The sequence below is a fragment of the Acinonyx jubatus genome, chromosome B3 (assembly GCF_027475565.1).
Source record: "Acinonyx jubatus isolate Ajub_Pintada_27869175 chromosome B3, VMU_Ajub_asm_v1.0, whole genome shotgun sequence".
Lineage (NCBI taxonomy): Eukaryota > Metazoa > Chordata > Mammalia > Carnivora > Felidae > Acinonyx > Acinonyx jubatus.
In genome coordinates, this window is record NC_069386.1 from 119,743,384 (window position 1) to 119,771,068 (window position 27,685).

At 43.4% G+C, this 27,685-nt stretch overlaps 1 protein-coding gene across 1 annotated transcript in view; it reads right to left on the minus strand.

Moving 5' to 3' along the window:
* Positions 1-3,629: 3,629 nt before the first annotated feature.
* TMED8 (transmembrane p24 trafficking protein family member 8) overlaps positions 3,630-27,685 on the minus strand; it is a 35,206-nt gene continuing 11,150 nt past the window's right edge. Inside the window, exons 2-7 of the mRNA XM_027066279.2 lie at positions 20,405-20,486; positions 14,357-14,492; positions 12,666-12,792; positions 12,133-12,438; positions 7,764-10,814; positions 3,630-7,511 (exon numbers count right to left, since the gene is read on the minus strand). Of these exons, the coding sequence (XP_026922080.1) occupies positions 10,597-10,814; positions 12,133-12,438; positions 12,666-12,792; positions 14,357-14,492; positions 20,405-20,486 (869 nt within the window). The 3' untranslated portion in view covers positions 3,630-7,511; positions 7,764-10,596. The remainder of the gene's footprint in view (positions 7,512-7,763; positions 10,815-12,132; positions 12,439-12,665; positions 12,793-14,356; positions 14,493-20,404; positions 20,487-27,685) is intronic.

The window sequence follows — 27,685 nt, forward strand, 5'->3', positions numbered from 1 at the left end:
GCTAGTAATGGATTTGCCACCCCCTCCATTCAGTCCACCAGCTTGCAGTGAGCCTCCCCAGGTGACCCTCCCACCACCCCCCACCCCGGCGGGAGCAGGGATATGTGGCCGTGCCACAGAGAATGTGGTAGACATGGCCCTTGCTCTTCCTGAGCTTTTGTCCCTCCCCTTACTGGTGGAAGTTTAATTGGCATGTGAACTCCACCACCCAACAGACCCACCATTGCTTCTCCGCTTGTCTGTCTGATCCAAGATGACTTCTAAGAGTTCAGGTCTTCTCTTGGACACTACCAGATATTAACCCTTTTAACCTGGGACTCTATCAGCCTAAAACTGGTGGCAAGAGCCTAATGGGTTTTAAGGAAATCTCAAATCAGGGGAAGAGGTGATACAGCCTCTGTTGTCAAAACATGGAAACCATCCCTCATCTGTGGCACACTTTCCATATTTTTCTCATAGTTCGCATAGTTTGGTCCTCTGATTCAACAGGAAGTTTCTGGTATGTGTCAAATGTAAGGTGAATACCAGCTGTGGGTGGGTAGGGAGGAAAGAGATGAATTTGTGGCTTTTCCTCTAGGCTCAGCAGACATCCTTGGAGTCCCATTTCTGAGGCGCTCCTTTCTATCTGGCTCTCCCCAGAGCCCCCACCCCCAAACTCAGACAAACCTGACCTTCTCCACAAAAACCAGAAATGTGTCTACGGCAGAGAAAGAAACTCGCTCCGGGCTCCTGCGAGGTGACTCACCTGGACCATGCTGGTACTTGCAGCATCCCTGCATCCTTCACCTGCACCACCCAGAGGAAGTGCGTAAACCTTTGTGGCTCTCGGCTGCACTGGCTTTAGGAGGACAGTCGTCTATCTTCCCACCTCACGATGTTTTTGTAAAGGAGATTTTTGTATTTGAAAGACAGAACCTAAGCCCTGGGATCTCTCCACACAGCTGGCAGCACCACGGGCTGGTCTCGGGACCCGGACTGGGACCACCATGGCTGCCTTCTTCACCGAGACCTGAGGACAGTGCCTGAGCTCTCGAGGGCCCACGACAACTCTGGGTGTCTCCTGCGGGCTAGGGCACCGGACCTGTTGAGGAAGTGCGGGAACTGGAGATGAGATTTGGGGGCCTGCAAGAGAAGGCAAGCGGGGGGGGGGGGGGGGAGCCACCAGTGCAGGGTGAACTGAGGGATGGAGGAGGGGAGTGTGGAAAGGGGCGATGGGATGCGCAGAGGCTCTGGCCTTGCCGAAGGACCACAGCCCGAGAAAGGAGAGCGGTCTGGTTTCTGGGCCTGTGGTTTTGAGTCAGAGTGAGGCTACCACTCCATGTGTTCCAGCCCCGGGCTGTCTGCGGAGTCCAGGTCACCAGCACAGTAAGCTGACCCGCCCTTGAGGGATGTGGAGACCTGAGATTTTGCTGGCTTCAGCCCTCCCCAACGGGAACTGTCCTCCGGGGCCCTGTGGCTGGTTTCATGGGAGGGAGGAGAACCCTCTTTATTCCCAGAAGAACTTAGCTGTGCTCCAGGGAGGGGAGTAAAAGAATGTGGCCTTTCTAAGCCATCTTCCCTGCATGAGAGCTGAGTGCTCTCAAACTCCTATAGGACTGTACTCCCGACCTCCCTGTGACCCCCGTGCGACACAAGGTGACTAGCGTTACTACGTAAGGGCATGTTAGATGGAAACATGTCCTTCCTGTGCAGCCATGGCTGGCCACCCCCTCCCCTCCCAGAATGTCCCTCTCTTCTTTGGGGGGCCCTAGAAGATCATGAAGGAGCAAATATTTCCCTAAGTACAGAGATGACTTAGAGGTCAAGCCAAATGGTCCTGGGACTTGGCAATAATTAGGATTCTCTAAAGCGTTTTGAAAACTGCCTCTTCTGTGATTCCCTTAGGTCTGCAAATAAGTGGTTTTCAGGGGTCAGATGTATCTTTCAATTCAAAACCATCACCTATTTAGGGCATGTTTCCCAGCAGGAGCCTCTTTCCAAAGGCTGAGTGGGTGGTAAATGGCAAGTCCTTCATTCCCACCTCAGTCATCAGACCTGTGGGGAACAACTGGCAGATCTCTGACCTGGTATGTCAGAGGCCACAGGAAGACCTGATCTGCAGTCACAGTGGGAGTGGCCACAGGGAATGGCTGGCAGATGCTGGAGTGGTAGTTAGGTGTGGAGGGTCTTTCACCTCTACGGAAGCGGGAAATCCCGGCAAATACTTGAGAAGGATGAAACCAGGAAGGAGGTGCTTCCCGGACACACTTGTGAACAAAGCAAAATATACGGGATTTTGTTCCAAAGCAATTTGACATATCCATTAAGGAAAGTAGTACACTTATTGAACACGCAGGTGGATACACATACTCAGAAGGACTCATAGTATCGGCTCCTCCTAACTTTTAAACATAACTTACTTAGCTCTCATTCCAAAGTCACCAGCAGGCATCATTCCACTGCCAGAGAATATGTGAACTAACATGGCTGCCGAGTTTAGCCGGAACCTCATAGGTTAAAGAACATAAGACTAAATGTCAAGAGCTGCAACATATAATCCCGAGCTGTGTCAGGGTCAATGATGTGACAGAAATGAATGCCTTTAAATGTTAAACAATAACCTTCAATGGGCGCCTGGGTGGCTCAGTTGGTTGCGCATCCAACTTCAGCTCAGGTCATGATCTTGCAGTTTGTGAGCTCGAGCCCCGCATCAGGCTTGCTGCTGTCAGCCTCTCAGCGCAGAGCCCAATTTGGATCCTCTGTCTGCCTCTGTCCGCCTCTCTCTGCCCCCACTCCGCTTGTGCTCTCCAAAAAATAAATGTTTAAATAAAAAATAACCTTTAATATATTATGACTTAGCCATTATACATTCAGCATAGCCAAACATAACTCATAAAAGGTCCCTAGCTCCATGTAGTCTGCCTGGGCTTTTTATGGTTGGTTGTGCCCTAGTCTGGTGGGCAGATCATATCCACTTAACTCACAATTATTTCCAATCTCTTCCTCCCTTATACAGCAGCCTCTAAAATACGACGCAAAGGAAAACAGAGAGAGCTCTAATAGGCTTGTCTTAGAATCACAGATCTCACTAAAGTAAAGATTTCAAAGGTGCTCCTTCCTCCTCAGATAGGAGTCTTTCTCATTTTGTAATAAATACCAGAGACACACATAGGCAGCATTTTAAGAGATGTCTAAGACATTTTTAAAATGTCATTTAAGTGTCATTTTTAAAATGAAAAAAAGGCTGAATTAATATCACCCGGACTGCGTTAATGATTACCCTGATGTCAAAAGTACCTGTTCCAAATTTGAACACAGTAAGCTCATTGGAAAATGAACATCACTGGAAACCAAATACTGATAAAACTATAATGTTCTATTTAGTAATCATCACTGCGCGCCCACCTGTTCTGCCCTCGGGCCAAACCCAGTCCCCAGTTCGTAATACTCTGCCATGAATTTAAACATGGCTGAAAGATCTATCATTAATCTTTCTCAATCTTTTCTTCATTGTTAATTTTTCTTAATTTTTATAATCAAGAGATTACAGAATTACACAGATTTACAGAATACCTTTCTTCCAGGAGGAATACAGAGATGAATAAAAAATGTCAAATGTAAATCAGGTTCATTAAGATATAAGTCAAATGTTTCAGGTGCATAGTGAAAAAGTTTATTTAGGACAGATTTCAAAACTTGGAAGAGAAGACAAAGAATGCACAAAAGCTTCACAAAACAGTTACGGAATATAAAAACACAAGAACTGAGCTATTTAAAGAACCACAGCTCAGGATCATCTGTGTATCACAGCAACAAATTCAGTGCCACAGGGTGGTAAGAGAAGGTATTTTAAAGGAAAAACCACTCAGCAGGACACAACGATTGAGTTAACAATTTGGTACAGAGCTCTTAGAAATCATAGGATCTGTTGACAGCATTTCTCATGATACAGAACATGTAAAACAAGATGACTGCAATAAATGATTGGTTGGGCTACTTTTATACTTTAAAGAAAAGACTGTTTCCCTTTCAGACCCCTTTTGTAACATCAGCGTCAAAGCATGATATAGAATAACGAAAGGACGCCTTTGTGGTTGCCAATTTGCCAAGAAAGCATCATCATCTTTCATTCAATGGACAGATCTCAGTGCACAGCACCAAAGCAGGCCTTTCAGAAATATAAGTTAAATGGCATAAAGTAGTTTAGGAAATCTGCAAGCACCTCCCTCTATCCCAGTCATCCTTCCCCAAAGTCTGGCTTTCTCATAATCCATCCCTTTGATTACAAAGCAACTTTCTTCTGGGAATTTCAAAATGTTTCCCATTATTAAGGGCAAATGGGCACACCAGAGTCCATGGGTTACAGGACTGCCTTCTCTAGACTTCACACTTGCTCTTGAACATGGCTAAATGGACATAATTCAACTTGATTAAATTAAAACAACTTCATTTATGGGACAATAATCTCAGAAATGGAGGTCAGTAGAGTTTTTAACATGTAATTTCTTAGTACAATGTACTACTTAGGACGTGAGAGAAGGAATTAAGATAATGTTTTCCAGACAACTGTCAGCCTGAACCTAAAAATCAACAATAACAATAACAATAACAAGGAACATTTTACACAGAGATATTTCAAACCTGAGTGAAGAAGTGAGTTCAGGAAGAGAACTCTTTAAACTGTTGGCTAAGGGCTCTTCTGGAACCCTATATGCTAGAATATCCCAAACCTAAACTTCAGACTTGTTCATGACCCTATATCAGAACTTTTAGAAAATGCACTTTGTCCCCTGGAAGTCATTTCACATATATTATTTTACCCTTAGATAAGTACTTTAAGTGACAGAAAACTGTGGAATCTAATAAGGAAGGCTGTATATCTGTATTTCTGGGGCACTTTCTCCTCACATCTTAGAGTAAGGAAGAGCCATGAAATTAACCCGGTCCACATGCCTGGGACCTAAAAGAAATCAAAGTATGTATAATGGTAATCAGATCATGAGTTCAAACCAGTGACCAGAACCACAAATAATTTCAAAGCCAGCATCTTACATGTGGACTTCGTTTGTGAAGGAATAACTATTTATAAATGAACCCCATCAGGCCTTGGGCCACTGGGTTTTCTTAGCTTAGTGACAAGCGATTCAAACAGCAGGGGTTTGTGTGGCCTTCATGGTTCAGGCAGGAGCAATGAAATCTGGTCACATAATACTTAGCAAAACGTCTCTCACCCTCTGGGTCCCAAATCCTGCCCTAACCTCAGAATCTAAATAAGTGGGTAGAGGTCAAAGAAGTGCTCACAGATGCTAGATGGGTTAGACAGAGCAAAGGGGTAACACCGACCATCACCAGGTACCAACTAAGCCAAAGCAGTTTTCTCCTAGATGCCTCCCCCATCTCCAGAAAACTGCCCACCAGGACCCAACTTCCAGGGGGTTCCTCTCCTTCTGAGAACACGGAGGAGCTGCAAACTCACACTACAATTGCATTTATAACCTGTGACACACATAGTTCCCAGAGAAGGAGGGCTTGCTCTAGTTATTACTCGACTCAATTAACTTGTTGTCTTCATCAGTATCCCATTGGCATATCCTCTTCATTCACTTGGTAAGGTTAACAAGAGTTCCAACTGATTATTGTATAGTCATATACCAGTAACTCAGCTATCCCAATATGGGACTATAAGTCGTAATCCTTCCCCAGTCCTACTTCCAACCAAGGCTGACTGCCTTATCCACTCAACTCACACTAGATGATTAATCGGATAAACAGAGGCCTTGGATACCATACTGCCAGTACTAAACAATATCGTAAATAATCAAGATATCATAGAGAAATGGAGGGAGCCTAGTCCCTCTTTATCTCTCAGGTGTGTGGAAATGAGGGCCTAGGAATGGATTCCATGCATGAAGACTGGGACTTTGGCTGTAAAGAGGCTCACCACACACTGGGTTACTGGAGAGCACCCAGCTTGTGATTGGTTCTAGATACCCATTTCCTACTTACTTCCCAGAGAATCATGCATCGTGGCTTCCTGAGCACAAACACAATTCAAACAATGACTTGCTCTCTAAAGAGCATTAATCCCTTAATGTGCGGCCCCTCACAATAAAAGAAATGAAATTACCTTCCTTCAGACAGAAACTCACCTTCCAACTCTCTTCAACCACTGAGATTCTATAGGGATGGTGCTTTTTCCTTTTCCAGCAAATTCAGGTTTCCAGGAGTTCTACCCTTTCGGCCAGGTGGAAAGAGACTAGTTAAAGACGCTGATGTGGACCTTTTAGACCCAGGAGAAATTCCAAATGGAAGCTCTTTAAAGAGAGAACTGTCCCACTTACTGCTATGTGTGTGACCATTCCACACAGGTTAAAGAAGATGGTGATTCCTACACCTCACAGGGAGGTCAGCCTGCAGGGGCATAGCTGGTTCGCAAACATATGCCTGTGGCCTGAGGCCCTTCTGTGATGTTGGTCAAAATTAACTGATTTCATCCCTTTCTTGGCCAAGTCAAAACCAACGGGGGCTGCCGAGACACAGCTGCACCTCCTCCCAGCCCCTTTCTAGTTTCACCATCCTTCTCCACGGCCCAGAGAACACGGAGATGAAATCCAGCCTCGGGTCAGGGGATTACACTTGGTAGAGAAGACCTACTCAGAAGGAGTCTATCCTGTTGGGAAAGACAGCAAAAGGGGGTTCGAGGTTTCTCCAACAACCATAATGAGGACCAGCAAGGCTTCTGACTTCAACAACAGTTCCAACTAATGAAATACACACTAAAGAACTAAACAAAATTGGGATATGAGCAAAACTCTGGGATGCATTTGATAGCTTATCTCTCTTCCCCTCATTTTACTCTCTTTTTCTTCCTTACTATCAGTTTTAAAAGGTAGTCCCCAAGCTGCACAAAACTCATTCACGCCTCTCCCCCTCCCTCCACTAAAACAATCATCTTTTATGTAAATGTTAGAGTCACTCAACTCCATGCCTTAGAATCATATACTTTGGGGTTAAAAGGCAACATTTTGCAGAAAAGTGGTCTCAAAAAATAAATATAAAGATACAGACTTTAGGATTTGGGTTTTCACCTAATTGTTCCAAAGAGGAACTGGATAGGGCCCATCAAAAACATCAAAACTCAGATATTTTCTATAACTGGTAAGTTTTGCAATAATGTTGAGTCCTACTGATTAACATAAGACAGAGAACTCTCAGATTTAACTCTTTCATATACACGTAGTAGGGGGCAATATGTACTTTTAAAAAGTCTGAGGTTTCCCTTCCTAAATAACAGATAAAAAAATATTTTAAAAATACATGAATGGCCTTATTTCAGGTTGTTACCTACTCCCATTGTAAAGCTATACATTGTCTGAGGATTGAGTTTTAACTCTGGAGTCCTGAGGACCTGTCATAAAGCAACAGATTAGAATAAAGTCTTTCCAGAGCAGCGTCACAGTTACACTTACTCTACTTTTAAGTCCTCTGCTTGCTGAAAATTCTTTATCAAAAAGTGTTAGAAAAAATTAACACTTTAAACATGTCCTCCTTTGGGGCGCCTGGGTGGCGCAGTCGGTTAAGCGTCCGACTTCAGCCAGGTCACGATCTCATGGTCCGTGAGTTCGAGCCCCGCATCAGGCTCTGGGCTGATGGCTCGGAGCCTGGAGCCTGTTTCTGATTCTGTGTCTCCCTCTCTCTCTGCCCCTCCCCCGTTCATGCTCTGTCTCTCTCTGTCCCAAAAATAAATAAAAAACGTTGAAAAAAAAATTAAAAAACAAACAAACAAACAAACATGTCCTCCTTTCTAAAAGCCCCATCTCTCAACAGAGTGGCCAAGCTAAACAGACTGAAGAAATTTAAGAAGTCAGCTACTGTGTGTAGAGAATTTCTCTCTCACACTACAAAGCATTCTCAGAATTCTGTTTGTTAGTATTTATTTGTGCTCTAGAGAATAGGGTGACAGGGGAAGCAGAGGACTTTGATTTCATTGTTTGCTTTTAAGAATTTGGACAGGGAGAGATTAAGGAAAGGATGATCTCTGAGGATTCGCTGGGCTATGAAATTCTCAGTAATTACATGTGCTTCCACAAATAATATTTGGTCCCTACAGTTCAATGATTGCAGAAATTTAATAGGAGAAGAGTAAATGGTTAGACAGCGAAAATATCTTTTTAGCCATTTTGTGCTAATGGAACAAAGAAACGCCAGTGCAGGGTGAAATGTAACAATGTCCAGGATTTCAAAAGTGACCAGACAAAAAGAGGCACACGGAGGTGACAGGAACAGGTCCCTCAGGCTTCCCTGAAGCACCAGAACCAGGATGCCAAAGAAAGTAAGTACAGAGATGCTCATGCAAAAATAGTGTTTGTTGTCCCAGGGAGCTTGCTAGGGCCTGGCAGCTCCATTTTAAGAGAAAGCCAGAAGTTAATAATAAACAGGAAAAATAAATAAGCAAGGCTTTAGCTGACTGGAGAACAGCTCAGTAGAAAATTATTTTATAAAGATTAGACTCAATTAGCTAAGGCAGGATTCAACTTCATGCTGAAAGAGTGCTCGCTCCGTTTATCTCATGATTAGATGATGTGCAGCGAGTTCGCTTTTCGCTGCCCGAACAGATAGTCCCTAAAATCATTTCTAATTTCTTACAAGGTAGATAAACGCTGGCCAGTGTAATCCTCTACAAAACGCACTGAAATATAAAACAATGGTGGTGTGATGCTGCTTGGTCCACAACATCCTACCCTCCTTGGGGCTTCGCTCCCAGGGGAAGAGAAGGTACAGGCTGTACGGCCCTTTGTTGGTGACACAGGTGCTACCGTGAGGAGCCCTGATCGAGTTCCTGCTCCCGTAGGGAGGACAGGTTTGGTGTCAGACACCTGCACAAGAAAGGGATGAGCCAAAGGAAACATCATGAGGAAGAGGACTCCTCAGAGCAGGCAAAGGACTTCGAAATCCCAGAATCATAGGATATCCTTGATTGGCAAGTCAACTCCCCTGCACTCAATCCTGGGTGAATGGGCAGGGCCCCTCACGGCCTGGAATTCCTCACAGGGAATCCTGGGGGAGGGTGGCATCATCCACCCCAGAAGGGCAGAGTCCTCCCAAAGCATCCTAGGACTGACCTGCAGGAAGGGAATTATCACTTCCCAGCTTCTCCTAAAATCATCATCTCACTCCACAGAAGAGGAGGCCTAAATGGCTCAGAGCAGACAGAAGCCTTCTAAGAAACAGATGGAAAGTATCTCAGAGGCAAAAATGAAATGTGCCAAAAAATAAATAAAGTAATAAATAAATTGAATCATTCCTCAAAATTCTAAGGCAGTAACAGACTCAACACAAGGAATAAGAAACAAGGAGGTACAGACAACCACAGTGGTCCCCTCTCTGCCCGAGGCCCAGCCACCCCACCGTTTTGGCTACTGACTGAAGCTCCCCTATCCTCCCGTGGCACTCCTGGGCCTCATGACTAACACAGTGGGAAGGCTGTGACCCGGAAAACGCAAGCTTTGGCCTGGTAAAGACAAATCCCATCAGCAGCAACAGTGAAGTTTCATTACCACCTTTTCTAAGAGACTTCGAACACCGAAAGCTTTAAACCCTCAATGCAAGAAACCTAAATCCAGAAACTTGAAGTCAGATTGTTTCTGAAGAAAAATTACTAAATAACACTCCTACCCTCGAGATAAAAAAGAATGGTGGGGAATCTGGAGTGGTTTTTGTTTTTTAACCTTGTCTCTCAGATTATACCCCTTCTTTGATTATACAAAAAATAATAATTCAGTAACATTTGACTTGCAAAGATGTGGATTCTGAGATCAATCTAGTACCTAATTTCCACCCTTTCCCCTTCAATTGCCAGCACCCTTGCTAAGGGACACTACCTCTTGAAGCAGGAAGTGATGGAGGCAGTTTCTCCCCTCTGGATCTTAGACTACGTGATCGTCACTTAGAACTGCATGGACGTTCTTGCCGTGAGGGCAAGGACACAGGTGTGGGAAAGGCAAGAGGAGGGCACGAGGCGGAGTCGAACAATCTGGACTACTAACACCCCTCCAAAGGCAGTGAGGGCTCCCGGCCTGTGCTACAGACCAAGAAGAACCAGCAGGCGGGAATATGGCAGTGGTGAGAGGCTGGACAGAGCTTTCTCCATCCAAAACACTGGGTTCCTTCATGGACAATGTGCTTTTCCTCTTCCAGCACTTTCAAAAGATGAAGACTGGGTGCCACTAAACACATCTGCAATATAGGCTGTGGGAGAGGAGAGAGCAGCAACTGGAATAATACCTCGTACCAAAACAAGCCTATTTTTAAAAGACAACACCCAACTACCCTTTAGGCTTTTGCCCAATGGGCTCCTTCACGGAGGGACGTGGCCGGAGTCTGAAGCAAGAGGAGCGTGAGTCAAGGACCACAGAACAGGAGCACTACACCACCACCTGCAGAAGCCGAGAAGGGGGAAAAGCTACATGGGGTCAACAGTCAGGCATGCCAGGCAGGACGTGAGGGTCAGGAGCCTCACGCTCAACTTTTAGCTCTTGCCTATCCAAAACGAGAGGCACCAGCTGGCAGCCTGCTCCAGCCAGCAAATATCCGCCTGCCTCCTGTCCCGGCGGGCCTTCAGCTAGTGTAGTAGATGTGGAAGTAGAGAGTCTTGTTGCGGAGCAGGGAGTAGGAGTTGTCGAACTTGAGCAGGTAGATGCCCTCACCAGGGTAGTCGTGGCTGCCAGCCTGCACGTCCCGGTGGCTGTCTCGCCGGTACACGGGCATGACTTCCCCATAGCGACCTCGAAGGGAGCTCCTGGAGCCTCTCTCTACGTCGCCAACTGGGACAGGGTCTGCATAAGCAAAATGGCACAGTGTTGGGATATGACTTCAGAGACTGAGTAATCTGACCTCAAGAGAAAAGACCAGGTGACTTAGTGGCGTTTAGCCGGGGGAATGCTCTTACCCTCCTACGGGAATTTGGAGATGTCTGCTGACCTTTTGGCCATCAGAGAAACTAGTGGGTGATACTGCATTTAGTGCCCGAGTGTCCAGGAGCACTTAACATCAGGATAGTACCTGCCCAGCAAAGAAGCATTCCACCCCAAATGCCAATAATGTCTCCACTGAGAAACAATGATTTAGCCTTATACAGCCCACCTAGTTCCGGAAGTGTCTGGACATCTCCAAGGGGGAGAAAATATTTCGAAGGGAAGATTCTGACATCTCTTCATTCAACAGGAGAAAGAAACAGCTAATGGAGGTAGGAAATACAAACACACTGAACAGAGTGACCCAGAACTTCTACTTGGCTTCCTAAAGAACAGCAAAGTAGGACACAAGGTTCCCCCCACTGCCTAAAAACCTGAAGATTTCCCTGCAGACTTGCCTTTCCACGAAGAAGCAAGGGATTGATTTTTAAGATTATATAGAAAAATCAAGATGCTTGGAACCTACTTAGAACCTACTCATACTATTGTAAAAAAAAAAAAAAAAGCCTCTGAGTCATCCTGAGTAGGCATTGCAAATAACAACTGGAATAGAGCACAGAAACTATGTTTAAAACTACTCTGGGCCTATTGTGCAATATTTACAGATATTAAGTCACTACGTGGTACATTTGAAACTAATATGATGTTATACATCAATTATATCTCAATAAAGATTATTTAGGTTAAAAAAACCTGCTCTGGGCATGAAAATGAAGGAAGTAAACAGTAGTCGGCCAACTGTGACAGGTTGGAGAGGAGTACAGTCAGCAATGTGCAATCACCCAGTTTGGTTCCAGACTAAAAACAATGGCAAATATCCCAAACTGTGAGAGAAATATAAAATAATCTCGGTTTATACATGATCTATATACTGCAGCACTGACCCACCCCTTTCCTGCCCATCCCATCCCTTTCCCCAAGGAGATGTTGGGGAAACAGCTGGATACTGATTAAAAGCAAAAGAAGCTTTCCACTAAGGCACCAATACCAACCCCACCAGAATGTTCTTTGAGGGTCAGACTTTGGCCTGTACCACTCAGTTTAGCTTACAGTGCTGAAAGCAGGATTCCTCGCCTGCATTCTAAGGAAGGGAAGAACTGGTATAATACGGGAGGTGGTCATTAGAAACTGGGTTGAGCCAGAAGAAGCAAATTGCAAATTATGCTAAAATTAAATTTACCTTCAATCTCTTCCTCCTCTTCTTCATCTTCATCCTCATCCTCACTGGAATCACTGACCTGCACAGTTATGTCAGTGCTGGTTACAGGGGTCCAGTCAAAATAAACTCCAAAGCCAATGTCATAGTCATCAGTCGCAAACTCCCAGCAAACACGCTTCCCCTCTGGATGGGTAGGTACCCGGATGGTCACCACCTCACCCCGCTTCACCACCAGACGGCTGTTCTTCTCTTTGCCCAGCTTGCTTTTGAATTCCTTCATCTTGGTAAAGGTCCAGATGCACGGAGGAGCCATCAGAGGTGGGGACACTAAAAGGACAAGCAGCTTACTACTGAGAAACCAAGAGAAAATACAGCCAAATCTGGCATTTTGCTTAGGCAGGGTGTCATAGTCAAAGACATTCTTTCTACTTCCTGGCTTCTTTGACTGCCTTTCACAAGTCACCTTCTTAGTTTCCTTCCATCTGTCTGCCTGTCTTTATTTAACCACCCACGGGGAACAAAGAAACTACCTTCCATACCCCCAAAGGTCTCACCTTTCCTGTGATCCCCCAGGAGATCTGCAGATTCCAAATCAGCTGAAAGGATATCTATAGCTCCTGTGTGCTCAGACTGGATCATAACGATGTCCCCGGACCTTTGTGGAACTTGGTACTTGGCCATCTGCACAATGGAAATCTGATTAGAGCACTTACTAGCATGGCAGATTCCAATTAGCCTCCTTCCCAAGGGGGCTGCCCACCCCCGCCCTATTGCCTCTACTTTCCATCAGCTCAAAGCCTGATGTGCTATGTTCCCTCCTCCCTTTTGCAGCTCTCCCACTCCAGACCCTTTATAAAATCCTTGCCCGTGAATTTCCTCCAAGCTTGCTACTGACTTCTGCACCAATAGTGTTTCTGTGCCACACCGTGACCTGCACAGCACCTCCCTGTGGCCCCTCTCATGACAGCGCTTGCATCCGGGGTTTAGCCCAGCTCTGACTCTGCCACACAGCCTCCCGCTACAATCCCTACTCCCAGGCTACCTCCAGATCCCTGTCAATCAAGTCACCAAAGCACTGCAGAGGGAGCCCGTGGTTTATATTCTCTGTCCCTGGCTTATCCACAGCACATCCGGGATGTCCCATGCCACTGGCTGTCACATCCACTAACAGTGTTCCGTAAATAATTGTCATTTCACCTGTTTTAATGTATTTAAACAGTCCATTTGCTGCCAGATATCTAACCTCCACGGAAGAGTACAAGCATCCCTTGAAATTCGAAGCCCTTGCTAACCCATGGCAGGAGGCTGCAGTCTCTCTCTAGCGGGTCTCACATGAAACCACTCAGATCAGTGCTCCCGTTTCTTGTTTTTATGCCATAACTTCTTGATCCTTCTCCAAGCAGTCAGCAGGCAACTCAAGAAATGTACACCCACTGGCCACACGGGACAGCATACCAGTGAGATGGCTATCCAGTTAAGAAACCAGAATTATATTTGCAAGAAAGAAATTTTGAATTCATCCCAGACTATATTCTTATAATATCTCTTTCTGAAGATATTACCTCTATTGCCAAATGAGGTGAATCAGACTTTGGCTAACCTGCTTACATGAGTCTTTCCTTTTCCACAAGGCTAAACAAAGGATTTAGTTTGCAACATATTAGCAGCACAGCATTAGTAAAGTCACCAACAGATCTCGGCTTCAGTTCCCTCATCTGTAAAATGGGAACATAATGGTACCTGTCTCATAGGTTTGTTTTCAGAAGCAAAAGAAGTATTGTGGATAAAAATGCTTCGTAAAGCAAATGTAATGATAATGTTTGGCATTGTCTTTATTGACCATAATACCATTAGTTATTATAATATATGTGTTAGTAATAATACAAACAACTCCTTCCTCCATGGCAGGGAGATTACTGCTATCTACACCACTTCTATGGAACCTTGACCATAAGTCCTGAGTAGATCTACCACAAAAAAACTGAAGCTAAAACACGATCCCATGGTTGAAGGCTCTTCACATCCAGAGGATGTCAGACGCCACATGAGCATCCATTCTAACACTTCATTTCTTGAGTAGCTGCTAGTTCAGTGATGGGCCCTGAGGGTGACACACATGACCATTCTCCAAATAAATAAAACTGAGACACCCCAATGCTTTCTAGGTCCAACCCATCCACACACATCCAGATTCTGGTGCCACACACCGCTCCTCCCGAAGAGACTGCGACATTGCCCTCCCTACCTTGTTGAGGACCTGGACCTGGGCCTGGTCTGCAGGCAGCGATTCCTGCTCCACCAAGGCCTGCGCCTCCAAGGCACCAGCTGTCTTTCGCAGATCTTCGGTGGCATCCTCACTCGCTCGAGATACCGTCTGTGGCCTCTCAGAAGAAGACAGCATGTCAATTCAAGGACTCTTTCAAAGGGCACAGTAGTCTTGGAGAAACTTAGAAATAAAACAACCTTCAAGGGACATCTCCCAACCTCTGCTTTCCTCTGGCATTTGGGTCCACTGTCAGTGTAGCTGACCACTGCCCCGGGCTGACTTGGCCCACAATAAAGCGGTGACAGCGTGTGACGGCCCAGGACTGATGAAGCCAGGCCCCAGGTTCTGAGAACCATGGCGAACACGCAGGTCAGTCGTCTGAATTTTGTTCTCTGGGACCCACACCATCTGCTCCACACAGAATTTCAACAAAAGTCAGAATCCCAGTTCTGTTCTACACATAAAACTTCTGTTAGAAGCAAACAGAGGAGGCCTCGCCAGGGCCAGAAATCAATCACCAAAACACAGGGGGCGCAAACTGATTAGCAAGGCAATCCCTCTCCAGTCAGGCTGGGAGCAGTCTTTCAGCCTTTCCGCCTCACACCATCCTCCAGATCACACTGGCTAATAAAAGAAGGTCATCATTTTCTTTCCCTTTTTAAGCACGTTAATCTATCATCCCAATGACTTAAGGCCTGACAATTTGAATACTTTTAAAGAAGCAGAGGAATAATTTCGGCTCTCTTCCCTTTCCCCTGGCTTCTGGAAAGACCACAAAGTGAGCTAGGTGCCAGGGCAATGGCACAATACCCCAGGTCTCTTGGAAATCTGTTGTCAACAAAAGGTGGCATGGGATTCTTTAGAGCAGCAGTCATCAGAGTTCAGTGCGAGGACCGCTGGGGCTCTTCAGACTTTTTTTATAATAATTCTAAGACGTGATTGCCTTTTTTGATTTCCATCTTCTCAAGAGAATACATTAGAGTTTTCCAGTATAGGACACGAGATGTTGCAACAGAATGTACGCGGAAGCAGATCTAAGAATCCAACTGTCTTTGTGAAGCCAGACATGAAAGAGAGTTACAACATCTCTCTTCCCACTAAATTATTTCTGCTTTGGAAAACAGTTGTTTTCCATTAAAAACATATTATTTATGTTTACGTGCAACGAGTTCATTATTTTCATTTTTAAATCAATAACTATTTTTTAATTTTTCAGTTTTAATTTCTAATATAGTAAACATTGATAGAGATAAACCACAGGAAAAATTCTTTGGGAATTCTCAATAACTTTGAATTGTGTAAAGGTTTGAGAACCACTGCTTTCAAGCATCATTTCCCCACTGAGTAAATGACTGGAAAACAGTACCAGAGACAATATGGGGAAACAGGACTTATTTGGTGTTCATTAGTTTCTTTCTCTCCTTTTTTAAATTATAAACAAGAAAAAGCACTCCTAGTTTACAAATTACCTCTTTTCAGATAAAACAGAGCCATCTTTTGGAGTATACAAGTCACCCCAACCTACCTCAGGACAAACAACAGGTAGTCACTATAAAAACCAAAGGTATGGGATACTGTTGATTTTTATGGTTTTGCTTGGGTAATCCTGTGTAAAATGTAAATTAGTCTAGGCTGCAAGCCTATTTTTTCTCTTAAGCCCAGAAATTCCAGTCTGCTTTTGTTTTCTTGACACTCTTTATCCCTATCTGTGTCTTCCATTAGTAAGTGAGCCTGATGGCAGGGATGGGCCCTGTTCCCGGCATGCATGGCATCTACTGCCAGGCCCATCACATGGAACCCTCATCTCCTAAAATGACCTCATGTCGTCGTGCCCAGTCCGTTGCAGTCACAATGGCCTCTTGAATCTCTGAGGGTCCTCAAACACCTCAAGCATTCGAGGGTTTTGCACCCGCTGTCACCTCAGCCTAGAATATCCTGCTGCCAGTTACCTGAGGGCTTCCTTCAGGCTTCTGCTCAGCTTCACTTCTAGGGAGGCTCCCCAGATAGCCGCATGTTGAATGGTTCACCCTGCCCTAGCCCCATCAGTCCTTCTAGCCTTACCCTGTTCACCTGTCTTCACTGCACTCACTACTGCCTGACATATTATGTCTCGTATCTTGTGGACTGCAAGGTGTATATTTGTTTTCAGATTTTAACACAAATGAAATGCAGGATGTCCTAAAAACTGGTGGTGTCTTACAACTGCCCGGGGCCTGGACTGACACAGTCTTTGCCCAGGAGATTTGCCTTTGCTTCTGCCAGTATTCAGGAGGGCTTCCAACTGAGACAACTTGAATAAGTTCTGTGTGAGGGTTTTGTTCAAACTCCAATGGCACGGTGAATTTAGACCACAAACTGGTGACTACAGACTCATGGTTCATATTCTCAGGGGAGATCTTTTCCTCCTCCCCTTACACAGAGCCAAGATGGAAACATTCAACTTTCCTTGCGGTCCTTCTCTGTGTGGAAGGATCTTTTTTCTTGTTTACCTTTTCACTGAAGGTTCACGCTTTTGGTGTCCTAGCTCCATGAAGGATGGGAGCAGGTGGTGGGAGGGAGGGTGGGAGGGAGTGTCTATTACTAGACTCTCTGCCTGGGACATTTTTCCCTTTCTTGGTAGTTCATTAAATAACAGTACATCTTACAGGTGATGGCAACTTAGAGTCTATGAAATAGGATGTATGCTTGCTTTCTGTCTGCCCTTCCCACTAGAGTATAAACGCCATGAGACCAGGGACTTGGACTGTTGTATCTCCATTGCCTAGAACACTGCCAGGTAAGTAGCAGGCTCTCAACAAATATCTGTTGAATGAATAAATAGTAGACAGTCCCAAAATATTTGTTGAATAAATAAATGAATATATTAATTTTTGTTTAGGAGCAAAAGAGAAATACTGGCATGTGAGAATACAAGTTAATCTGACCATTAGCCTGACCTTACTGTACAAGGCATCTAAAATTAAGTCTCCTCTTTGCCTTTGTGTATGCTACTTTGTATAAATATTGTTCTGCTTATTAAAAAAGTTTTAGGGGTGCCTAGACAGCTCAGTCAGTTGAGCATCCAACCTTTGATTTTGGCTCAGGTCATGATTTCATGGTTCATGAGTTTGAGCCCCACATCGGGCTCCACACTGATGGTGTGGAGCCTGCTTGGGATTCTCTCTCTCCTTCTCTCTCTGCCCCTCCCACGCTCTCTCTCAAAATAAATTTTAAAAAATCTTTTAAAAATAAATAAACTATTTTAGAGAATAGTTCTTTTTAAATTTTTTAATGTTGATTTTTGAGAGAGACAGAGAAACAGAGCGCAAGTGGGGGAGGGGCACAGAGGGAGACCCAGAATCCAAAGCAGGCTCCAGGCTCCAAGCTGTCAGCACAGAGCCCAAAGTGGGGCTCGAACCCACAAATGGCTAGATCATGACCTGAACCAAAGTTAGCCGCTTAACCAACTGAGGTACCCAGGCACACCAACAAATAAACTATTTTAAACAGGACATGCAACAGCCACATGAGTTTAATGTTCACATTAGCATTTCATGCTCTGAAGAATCAATGAAGGGTATTTGGGGAAAGATAAATTGCAAATCACTTGATGCCAATGATAAATCACATAAAGGAAAAACTCCCACTGTAAGCCTTCTGGTTTGTGCTGACCCAGAGCAGGGAGGCCATCCCAAGGGAGGGGACAGCCTGACCAGCCTGCCAGCCTCACTGGCAAGAGAGAGAGTTGGGCCCTTCCATTTCTAATATACACAAAACATAAACACTGCACTTCAAGCGTCATTTGGACTGGACTTCTTTCTTCACACACTAGATTTTAGAAATAGAGCTTTAAAATTAAATCTCCTTTTTTCTAAGAATGTTGTAGATTCTTCACTCAAAACTTTATTCTTAGGAGGAAACATCAGTCCGTGTCAAAAGCCAGCCTCCAAACATCCCTCAGATCAACATCCAGAAAAAGGCTGGTGGCAGCAAGAAGGAAAAGGCGCTCCCTCCTGGGATTTGAGGAGAACAGGAATTGTCTCAAATCAACACAGCCTTGGGGAGGCTTGGTCTTCTAAAGGGACTGTTCTATAAATAACCTAGTAGCTCTAAGCATAGAACTCAAAACCCTTCTAATGCTACTTACCAGAACGAGCTTTAGAGAACAAACCTAGAGCTGTGTGAACTTGGGCAAATTTTTAAATTCACCGTTTGTTTTCCTCATTGTAAAAGAAACACCTGTTTCAGTAGGGCTGTTAGGAGGATTAAACGGTAGAATGCATTTTCGCACCTAGTATAGTGCTGAGCAAATAGAAACATTCTGTAAAAGGGGCGTCTGGGTGGCTCAATGGGTTGAGCAGCTGTCTGACTCTTGATTTCAGCTCAGGTCATGATCCCAGGGTTGTGGGATCAAGCCCTGCATCAGGCTCCACACTGAGCATGGAGCCTGCTTAAAATTCTCTCCCTCTGCCTCTCTCTCCTGCCTGCACTCTCTCTCTAAACTAAAGATTAAAAAAAACTTTTTTAAGAAACATTCTGTAAAAAGTAACTATTTTATTATCATTATTATGGAGAATATTCAATGAAGCATGGCTATTATATTATTATCACTAACTATATTACCATAATTATTATATTAAACATTATTATCTCCCATCATCTGAATTCTGGGGGAAAAAGCTTTATTTCATATGCAAAAGTAAGAAGGAAGAAATTCTTCTCAAGAAATAACAAACTGGGGCACCTGGCTGACTCAGTTGGTGGAGCATGCAACTCTTGATCTCAGGGTTGTGAGTTCTAGCCCCACAATGGGCATAGAGTTTACTTAAAAATAAAATAAAATAATGTTTTTAAAAAAGGAAGTAACAGTAGCACCTGGGTGGCTCAGTCGGTTAAGCCTCCAACTTTGGCTCACATCATGAACTCAATTCATGAGTTCGAGCCCCACATCAGGCTCTCTATTGTGGGTGCAGAGCCCGCTTCGGATCCTCTATCCCCCTCTCTCTCTGCCCCTTCCCCACTCACATTCTCTCAAACTCTATCTCTCCCAAAAATAAACATTTAAAAAAAGATTTTAAAAAAAGGAATAACAGATTGTTTAAATATCTTGACATTCCTCCCTACGCCCAGCCATCAACTTTGTGTGGGGCATTGAGACCACACTGGTTCTACTCAACAGTACTGTGCCATGAGCAGATCAGTTGGGCTATAATATCCATTTGCTCAGGGTTCTCCAAAATACAGTTTTTCATTAATTATTCCATTAATTTTTTGGGTTTCCACTTATTCTAGAGCTCAGTACAACTGTTTCCTTTCTGCTATATACTCTGATATTAATGACAGTAGATAGATGAAATGGATGGAGCAGGAAATTAAGAACTATCTGAGGGGCACCTGGGTGGCTCAGTCAGTAAAGAGTCCAACTTTGGCTCAGGTCACGATCTCACGGTTTGTAAGTTTGAGCCTCGTGTCGGGCTCTGTGCTGACAGCTCAGAGCCTGGAGCCTGCTTCGGATTCTATGTCTCCCTCTCTCTCTGCCCCTCCCCCACTCACATTCTGTCTCTCTCTCTCAAAAATAAATATTAAAAAAATTTTTAAAAAAAGAATAACAATATTGAAGGTTCTCACACTGGTTTAATCTAAAAATTACATTAGACAAAAACCCCTCCAAAAGTGTGTGTGTGTGTGTGTGTGTGTGTGTGTGTGTGTGTGTGGCTGTGTATCTTATGGGTAAAAACCAAACACACATTGTCTTGAAAGTCTACCTGGGATCCATGTCTAATGTTTTAACATTTCAACCTGGGCTTCAAGAGAAGATAAAAAAGACTACACTTTTTGTTACAATTTCGTTCTCTGGGAGTGAAGAAAATTTCATAATCTGAAAAAGATCTGACACTGCCCCTAAACACACTTAAGGGCTAATTAGTCACCAAACCATCCATACTCTTCACTCCAACTTGCTGTCCCCCTCAAAGTTGCCATCCACATCTCATTAATCCCTTATCTCAGGAGATAAACCTCTAGGAGCCAAGCAGTTGCTGTCCCTACCTGTAGGGTGAGGAATGGGACTCTGGATCAGAGGCAGAAGCCACTAGAGAGGTCACCTTGGTGTTTTCTAGATCTTCATTCTCTAGAAAATCATGGAAAGAAATATTCAATATTTGAGAAGAGGCACAATCATAATTATCTTGTACCTTTAAAAAAAATCTGGCAGTTTCAACCAACCTTCTCTTTACAAAAATATCCTGGGCATCAATTTCTGAGAGGCTCAGTGCATAAATTATTCAAGTCCTCACATCCAAGTATTCTCAGACCATCATAACCCATTCATGAAAGAATAAAACCCTTTCCAAAACAAGTCCCCACAAAATTCATTCTAATTTAAGAATCACACTTCTCAGAAAGCATATGGTTAAATTAGGTAAAATACAGAAGGCAGAGTGAGATTTAGGATGAAATGAACTGGAATCAGAGCCAAAGGATGGAGGGTCATCTCCACATTCGGTAGGCTCCCACCACATATCAGAGGGAAAGGATTTTTATAATTTCTTTCACTTACTCACTCACCAATGACTTACTGGAGAACTGTTAGGTAGCCTCAAGGAGCATACAGGTGAAATGCATAATGAAGGCCATGTCCCCCAGGTCACAAGCCTAGGACTGGTATCATTGCCATTTTACAAGTAAGAACACTAGGGTACAGACAGATTCAAATGTGGGCAGTCATGCTCCTAACCTTTAGGTGCTACTAAGTCTTATGGTTTATTCATCTAGACTTTCCTTGAGCACTCAGAAAATGGTTCAGCATATTTAGATAATCCCTGGTTTAACCTCCTTTAGTTAAGACTGAAAGAAACTGAAACCCAAAGTCCACTTCTCAGTACAAAATACAACTTAATGAAGTAAATGTCAAAAACTGCAAATTGCAGAGTTTGGTAACAACATAAAAGTGCAAATGATGGACAAATCCTTCTGATACAACTTAAATCCAACCTCATTTTTTCGTATGTGAAAAGATCTATTTTTCTTTCTGTCAACTCACACTCTCATAGATAGAAAGACTTTAGAGCTTATGCCACCCAATTTTCTTCTTGGGACGTAACAGAAAGTACATACATTAGTCTCTGCCCCCGGTTCCTGGCACAGAACTCCAAAAATCCTGATGATTTCCTAAGTGAAAAGAGCAGTCGGAGCATGTTTTGTTCTAATACTTGGTCTTTGATTCTAGTTCCTGACACAGAGTTCATAAATCCCTTGGCATTTACTAGGTGTTAGTAGTGTCTTTTGTTCTAATGAGGTGACTCTGGGTGGACGCCTGGATGGGGGCTGCTCACCAGAGAGACCAAGCCATGATCACAGGCTTGGAATTGTGACCCCAGCCCCATTCTCCAGCGAGGGGAGAGGGGCTGGCAATGAAGTTAATGGTTGATCATACTGACGTGATACAACCTCCACAAAAACCCCCAAAGTACAGGGTTTGGAGAGCTTCTAGGTTGGCGAACACATCCATATCTTGGGAGGGTGACGTACCCCAACTCCCAGGGGACAGAAGCTCCTGCACTCAGGATCCTCCTGGACCTCACCCTCTGTATCTCTTCACCTGACTATTCATCTGTATATTTTCTCATATCCTTTAATCAACTGGTAAATGTAAGTATCTCCCTGAGTTCTCTGAGCTGCTCTAGCAAATCATCAAATCCAAGGAGGGGGAGGTCATGGGAACCTCCAATTTATAGCCAAGTCAGCAGGCAATTGTGGGTAACCTGAGACCTACTACTTGAGACTGGCATCTAAAGTTGGCTGAGGAACAGTTTAATGGGACCAGCCCTTAATCTGTGGGACGTAACACTATATATCCAGGTAGAGTGTCATAATTCAGTTAAATTGAAGGACACCCAGATGGTGTCACAGAATTGTTTGGTGTGAGGGAAAAACACCCACCTCTGGTGTCAGAAGTGCAGTGAGAGGCAGTCAGTGTGAGAGTAAAGTAGAAACTCAGAAGGACTAAGCTTTCTTTAAACCTCCCAACAAAGGAACTGAGTCTCAGACAATTGTCAAATGTTTCCCAGTTCTGTGAAGAGGCCCTTTTCACAGAGACAATGAGAATACAAAGTTCTCCCCTATGTTGACCTAAGTAAAATCTGTTTCCTACTAAGCCCTGCCCTTCTATCCTTCCTCGCAATATCCTCTCAAATATTTACAGCCTGCTATCATCTTTCCTGCAAATTCCTCCTCAGGCTGACCATTTCCAGTTCTTTCAATCATCCCTCAGACGACCTCTGACCACACTGGCCTTGTTCTGTTGTTCCTCTTTGTTCCATTTAAAGTAAGGGACTTGGGGCACCTGGGTGGCTCAGTCGGTTGAGGATCTGACTTCAGCTCAGGTCATGATCTTGCAGTTCGTGAGTTCGAGCTCCGTGTCGGGCTCTGTGCTGACAGCTGGGAGCCTGGAGTCTGCTTCAGATTCTGTGTGTGTGTGTGTGTGTGTGTGTGTGTGTGTGTGTGTGTGTCTGCCCCTTCCCCGCTCGCACTCTGTCTCTCTCTCTCAAAAATAAACATTAAAAAAATTTTTTAAACTCCTACAACTCAATAGGAACAATCCAAATAACAATCCACTAACAATCCAATAACCCGATTTAAAAATGGGCTAAAGACTGAAATACACATTTCTCCAAAAAAGACATCTAGATGCCCAACAAGTATATGAAAAGATGCTCAGCATCACTAATCATCAGGAAATGCAAATCAAAACCACAAAAAATGAAGTATCACCTTACCCTGTTAGGATAGCTATTATTAAAAAACAAAAACAAAAACAAAAACACAGCAAGATAAGCATTGGAGAGGATGTGCAGAAATTGGAACCCTTGAATCTACATGAGAATGTAAAATGGTGAAGTCACTATGGACAACAGTAGTATAAAGATTCCTCAAAAAATTAAAAATAGAATTACCATATCATCTACCAATCCCATTTCTAGGTATTCATCCAAAAAAATTTAAATCAGGATCTCGAAGAGATTAGGACTCCAATGTTTCAGTGTGACACTAGTCACAATAGCCAAAATGTGGTAACAACTTAACTGTCCATTGACAGATGAATGGGTAAAGAAAATGTGGCAGGGGTGCCTGGCTGGCTCAGCCAGTAGAGCACACGACTCTTAATCTCGGGGTCATGAGTTCAAGCCCCACATTGGGCATGGAGCCTCCTTAAAAATGTGGCAGTTTAAAAAAAATGTGGTATACACACACACAATGGAATATTATAATATTCTTTAAAGAGAAGGAAATTCTGCAACATGTGATTACATGGATGAACCTTAAGAACATTATGCTAAGTAAGCCAGTCACAGAAGGATACATATTGCACAATTCCACTTATATGAGGTATCTAAACTAGCCAAACTCACAAAACCAGAGAGTAGAATGATGTTTGTCAGGGCATGGGAGGAGAGGGAAATGGGGAGTTGCTAGTCAATGGGTATAAAGTCTTAAGTATATAAGATGAATAAGTTCCAGAGATCTGCTGTACAATATTGTGCCAATAATTAACAATACTGTATTGTACACAAAAAAATTTTAAGGAAATATTTAGAAGCACTTCACAGAAATAAAAAGAATAAACATTAGTAAAATAAACAAAGGAAACACCATGACAGTTCGGTGTGTACAGCAAGTTCAGCGTGTCCCGCCAATTTAACTCATTATTTAACGAAACCCTAACAAGTGGCTGGCCCCACACCAGATACTCGAGATGATGCACTAAAGCAGACACAGTTCTGGCCCTCATGAAGTGTTTGGTCTAGCAGGGCAGACTGTGAAGGGCCCTTATCCCACAGATGATCAAGAATTTTAAGCTTAAATTTAAGCTAGGAAATGACATGATCAAATTTATATTTTTTGGTAGAATTCTATAGCAGCTGTTGGTAAGATGGATTTTGCCAGATCAGATGGGAGGCCTTTCCCCAGTTCACGAGAGATAATGAGGACCTAATAGTGATAGCTGAGAAAGAGTAGAGACGACTCTCTTAGAAAATCATTAGGTGGTCAAGTTTGTTTTCAGGATGCCCATGCTGGTGACGCTGATTTTCTTTATATTATATATATGCATGCTCTTGGCTTCAGAGTAGATTCCCATAATTCATCACTTACATAAAACACCCATTGCTCATCCAGCAAATGCCCTCCTCAATGCCCATCACCCATTTTCCCCGCCCCCACCCCACCTTTCACTATATGTTCACAAACCATCTGTGACATATTCTAGAACTTTGCTGAGAAGGTGCATCAAGTTTAATGGTCTACATTAAACCATGGTCTACTGGTCTAAACAATGGTCTACTGGATTCTAATCTGTTCTTCCCTTTGGATAACTGATATATAGGTTCATTTCTAGTCCCTGACATTCCTCAAAGATAGCACACAATTACATTTGCAGATTCTTTCGGGACCCCAGATGTGGTAGTCATCTGTCAATCTTTTGGCTTTCAAATATCCAACTTTCTCCTGGAGGGGATGGACTTTGTAAACAGTGAACAATGGAAGTCAGAATGGAAGATTCTTCTTTTTCCAGCCCCCAGGAAATTAGGGAACGGGCACATGACCTAAAATATTCCCACCAAGAATTTGAACTAGGAGTGGCACAAAAGAGAATTCATCTAGTGGCAGCCAGAGAGCCCTAACCAAATTGTTCTTGCTGCTTAGCCTCTGGATTGGCCTACTCCTCAGTTTTCCAACAATGTGATGGGCCTCCTGTATCCCTGCAATAAGCCACTTTCTGCTTAAAGCAGCCAAAATTAGTTTGTACTGCTTGTAACCAAGAACTCTGACCAAAATACCTAGATAGTATTTGCGTAGGTCCAGAAATCTGAACTTAAAGTAGCCAGACATCCTATCTTCATTCTGATTATCTTTATTATTACAGCCAAGACTTAGTGATCTTTACTATATGCCAATTACTTTCTAAGCATTTTGCAGGCAGCATCTTTTTGAATTCTTACTTAATCTCACTGAAGGTGATACTAACATTACTTCCTTTTTATCACTCAAGAAATTGAGGCTCAACAAAATCAAGTTAACTTGCCCAAGATGACCAGCAAATAGGAATAGAAATGACAGGAGTTCAGGCAGTACACGTCCAAAGCTAGCATTCTTAATAACTAGATTATACACTGACACCTCTTCAAATCTTTATTGTGAAATAGAACATAGAGAAAAGTACACAAAAATGTGCAGCTCAATAAATTATTACAAAGGAAACATGCAAACTACTACCAGGCAAGAAACAGATCAATCCTAGCACTCCTGAAGCCCCACTCATGATCCTCCCAAACATTACCTGCTCCCTTCTTCCATAACCATTGTCCTCACTTACAGAATCATTTCCCTGCTTTTCTTTACAGCCAGACCACCTAAATATGTATTCCTAGTGTTACTTCATTCTGCCTGAATGTAAAGGGGAATAATTTCCACGTAAAGGGAAACAATGCAGAATATTTTAAAACAAGCCTCTTTCACTCAACGTTATGTCTGAAGGACTTAACTATGGGGGCACCTGAGTGGCTCATTCGGTTAAGTGTCCGACTCTTGGTTTGGCTCAGGTCATGATCTCATGATTTGTAAGTTGGAGCCCCACATCAGGCTCTATGCTGCCCACAAGAGCCTGCTTGGGATTCTCACTCTCTCTCTCTCTCCTCTTCTCTTTCTGCCCCTCCCCTGCTCATGCTCCCACTCTCTCTCTCTCTCTCAAAATAAATAAACTTAAAAAAAAAAAGAGGGGCACCTGAGTCGGTTAAGCAGCCAACTTCAGCTTGGAATGATCTCACGGTTCGTGGATTCGAGCCCTGCATTGGGTTCTGTGCTGACAGCTCAGAGCCTAGAGCCTACTTTGGATGCTCTCTGTCTGCCCCTCCCCTGTTCATGTTCTGTCTCTCTCAAAAAGAAGCATCAAAAACATAAGAAAAAAAAAGAGAAAGACTTAACTATGTTGCTGTAAGTTTGTTCATCTTCATTGCTATATAATATTCCATGAATATACCATAATTCATTAATATACCATTGATGAAATTTGGGTTCTATGTTTTGGGCCATTATGATTAATGCTAATTTATCAATATACCATTGATGAAGTCTGGGTTCTTTCTAAGTTTTTAGCTATTATGAATAATGCTGCTATGAATATTCTTGTTCATGTCTCTTGGTACACATGTGCATACATTTATTTTGTAATAAACCAGAAATGGAATGGTTGAGTAATAGAAATCTGAATAAACTTTTATAGACAATGCCAAACTATTTTCCAAAGGGGCTGTACCAAATATGTACTCGTGCTGGTATTGAAGAATATTCCCATTATTCTGTAGCCTCTGCAATACTTGGTCATAGTAATAGTTTTTATTTGGGCCATTCTGATTGGTGTATGCTCATTTAGTTTGCATATCACTGATGACTTATCATGTTTCTCGGCCATTTGGAAATCCTCTTTTATAAAATGCCTGTTCAAGTCTCTTCCCTATTTTACTGTTGGGTTGTTTTTTTTTAACAAAATGATCCTTTATTGAAATATTTTCCTTTGTAGTTCTCAACTAGCTGAGCATTCCACTGTACCACTGTTGATGTCATCTATAATGCCATGAGGGTGACGGCCATCAACATCACAGCTCACAGTCTGGTGGTCCCTAGGATCTCTTTAATGGTTCCAGACAGTTCTCTAACTAAAAGATGGGTGCCTCCTCTGTCCAGCAATGACGACAATCTCATCAAAACTGATATTTCCATTGTGCTTAATATTCTTCTGTTTCTTTTTATATCTTGGCAGTTCCTTGAGGGCTTCAATAATGAGGGCAGACACAGAAAGTACCACCTCAATCTGGGCCTATCCATCTTGGTCATTTTCATTGTAATCCTCAGACCCTTCCAATCACTGGTTGCTTTGGCTACGTCATTATCAACCTTTTTAGGAGAAAGATTTAGGAAGCCAATCTTGGGGCCAGGGAAGATGTAGCACCAACCTCCTCACTGGTGCACCTCAGGTACATGACTTTGATCTCGTTGGGGTCAAATTTAGGTGGCATGGTGGAAGCAGCTGGAGTCAGATGACCTTGGATTAAGGACAGCTACAGAAAATTACACCTTGGCCACCTCCAAGCCAAAAGCTGAAAGCTGGATTGTCTTTTTATTTACTTATAAGAGTTCTAAATACAAACTTTTTGTTAATTACATGTGTTACAAATACCTGCTTCCACTCTGTGATATACCTTTTCACTCTTAATGGTATCCTTTGGTGAACCAAAGTTCTTCATTTTAATGTGTAGTCAAAATATATCACTC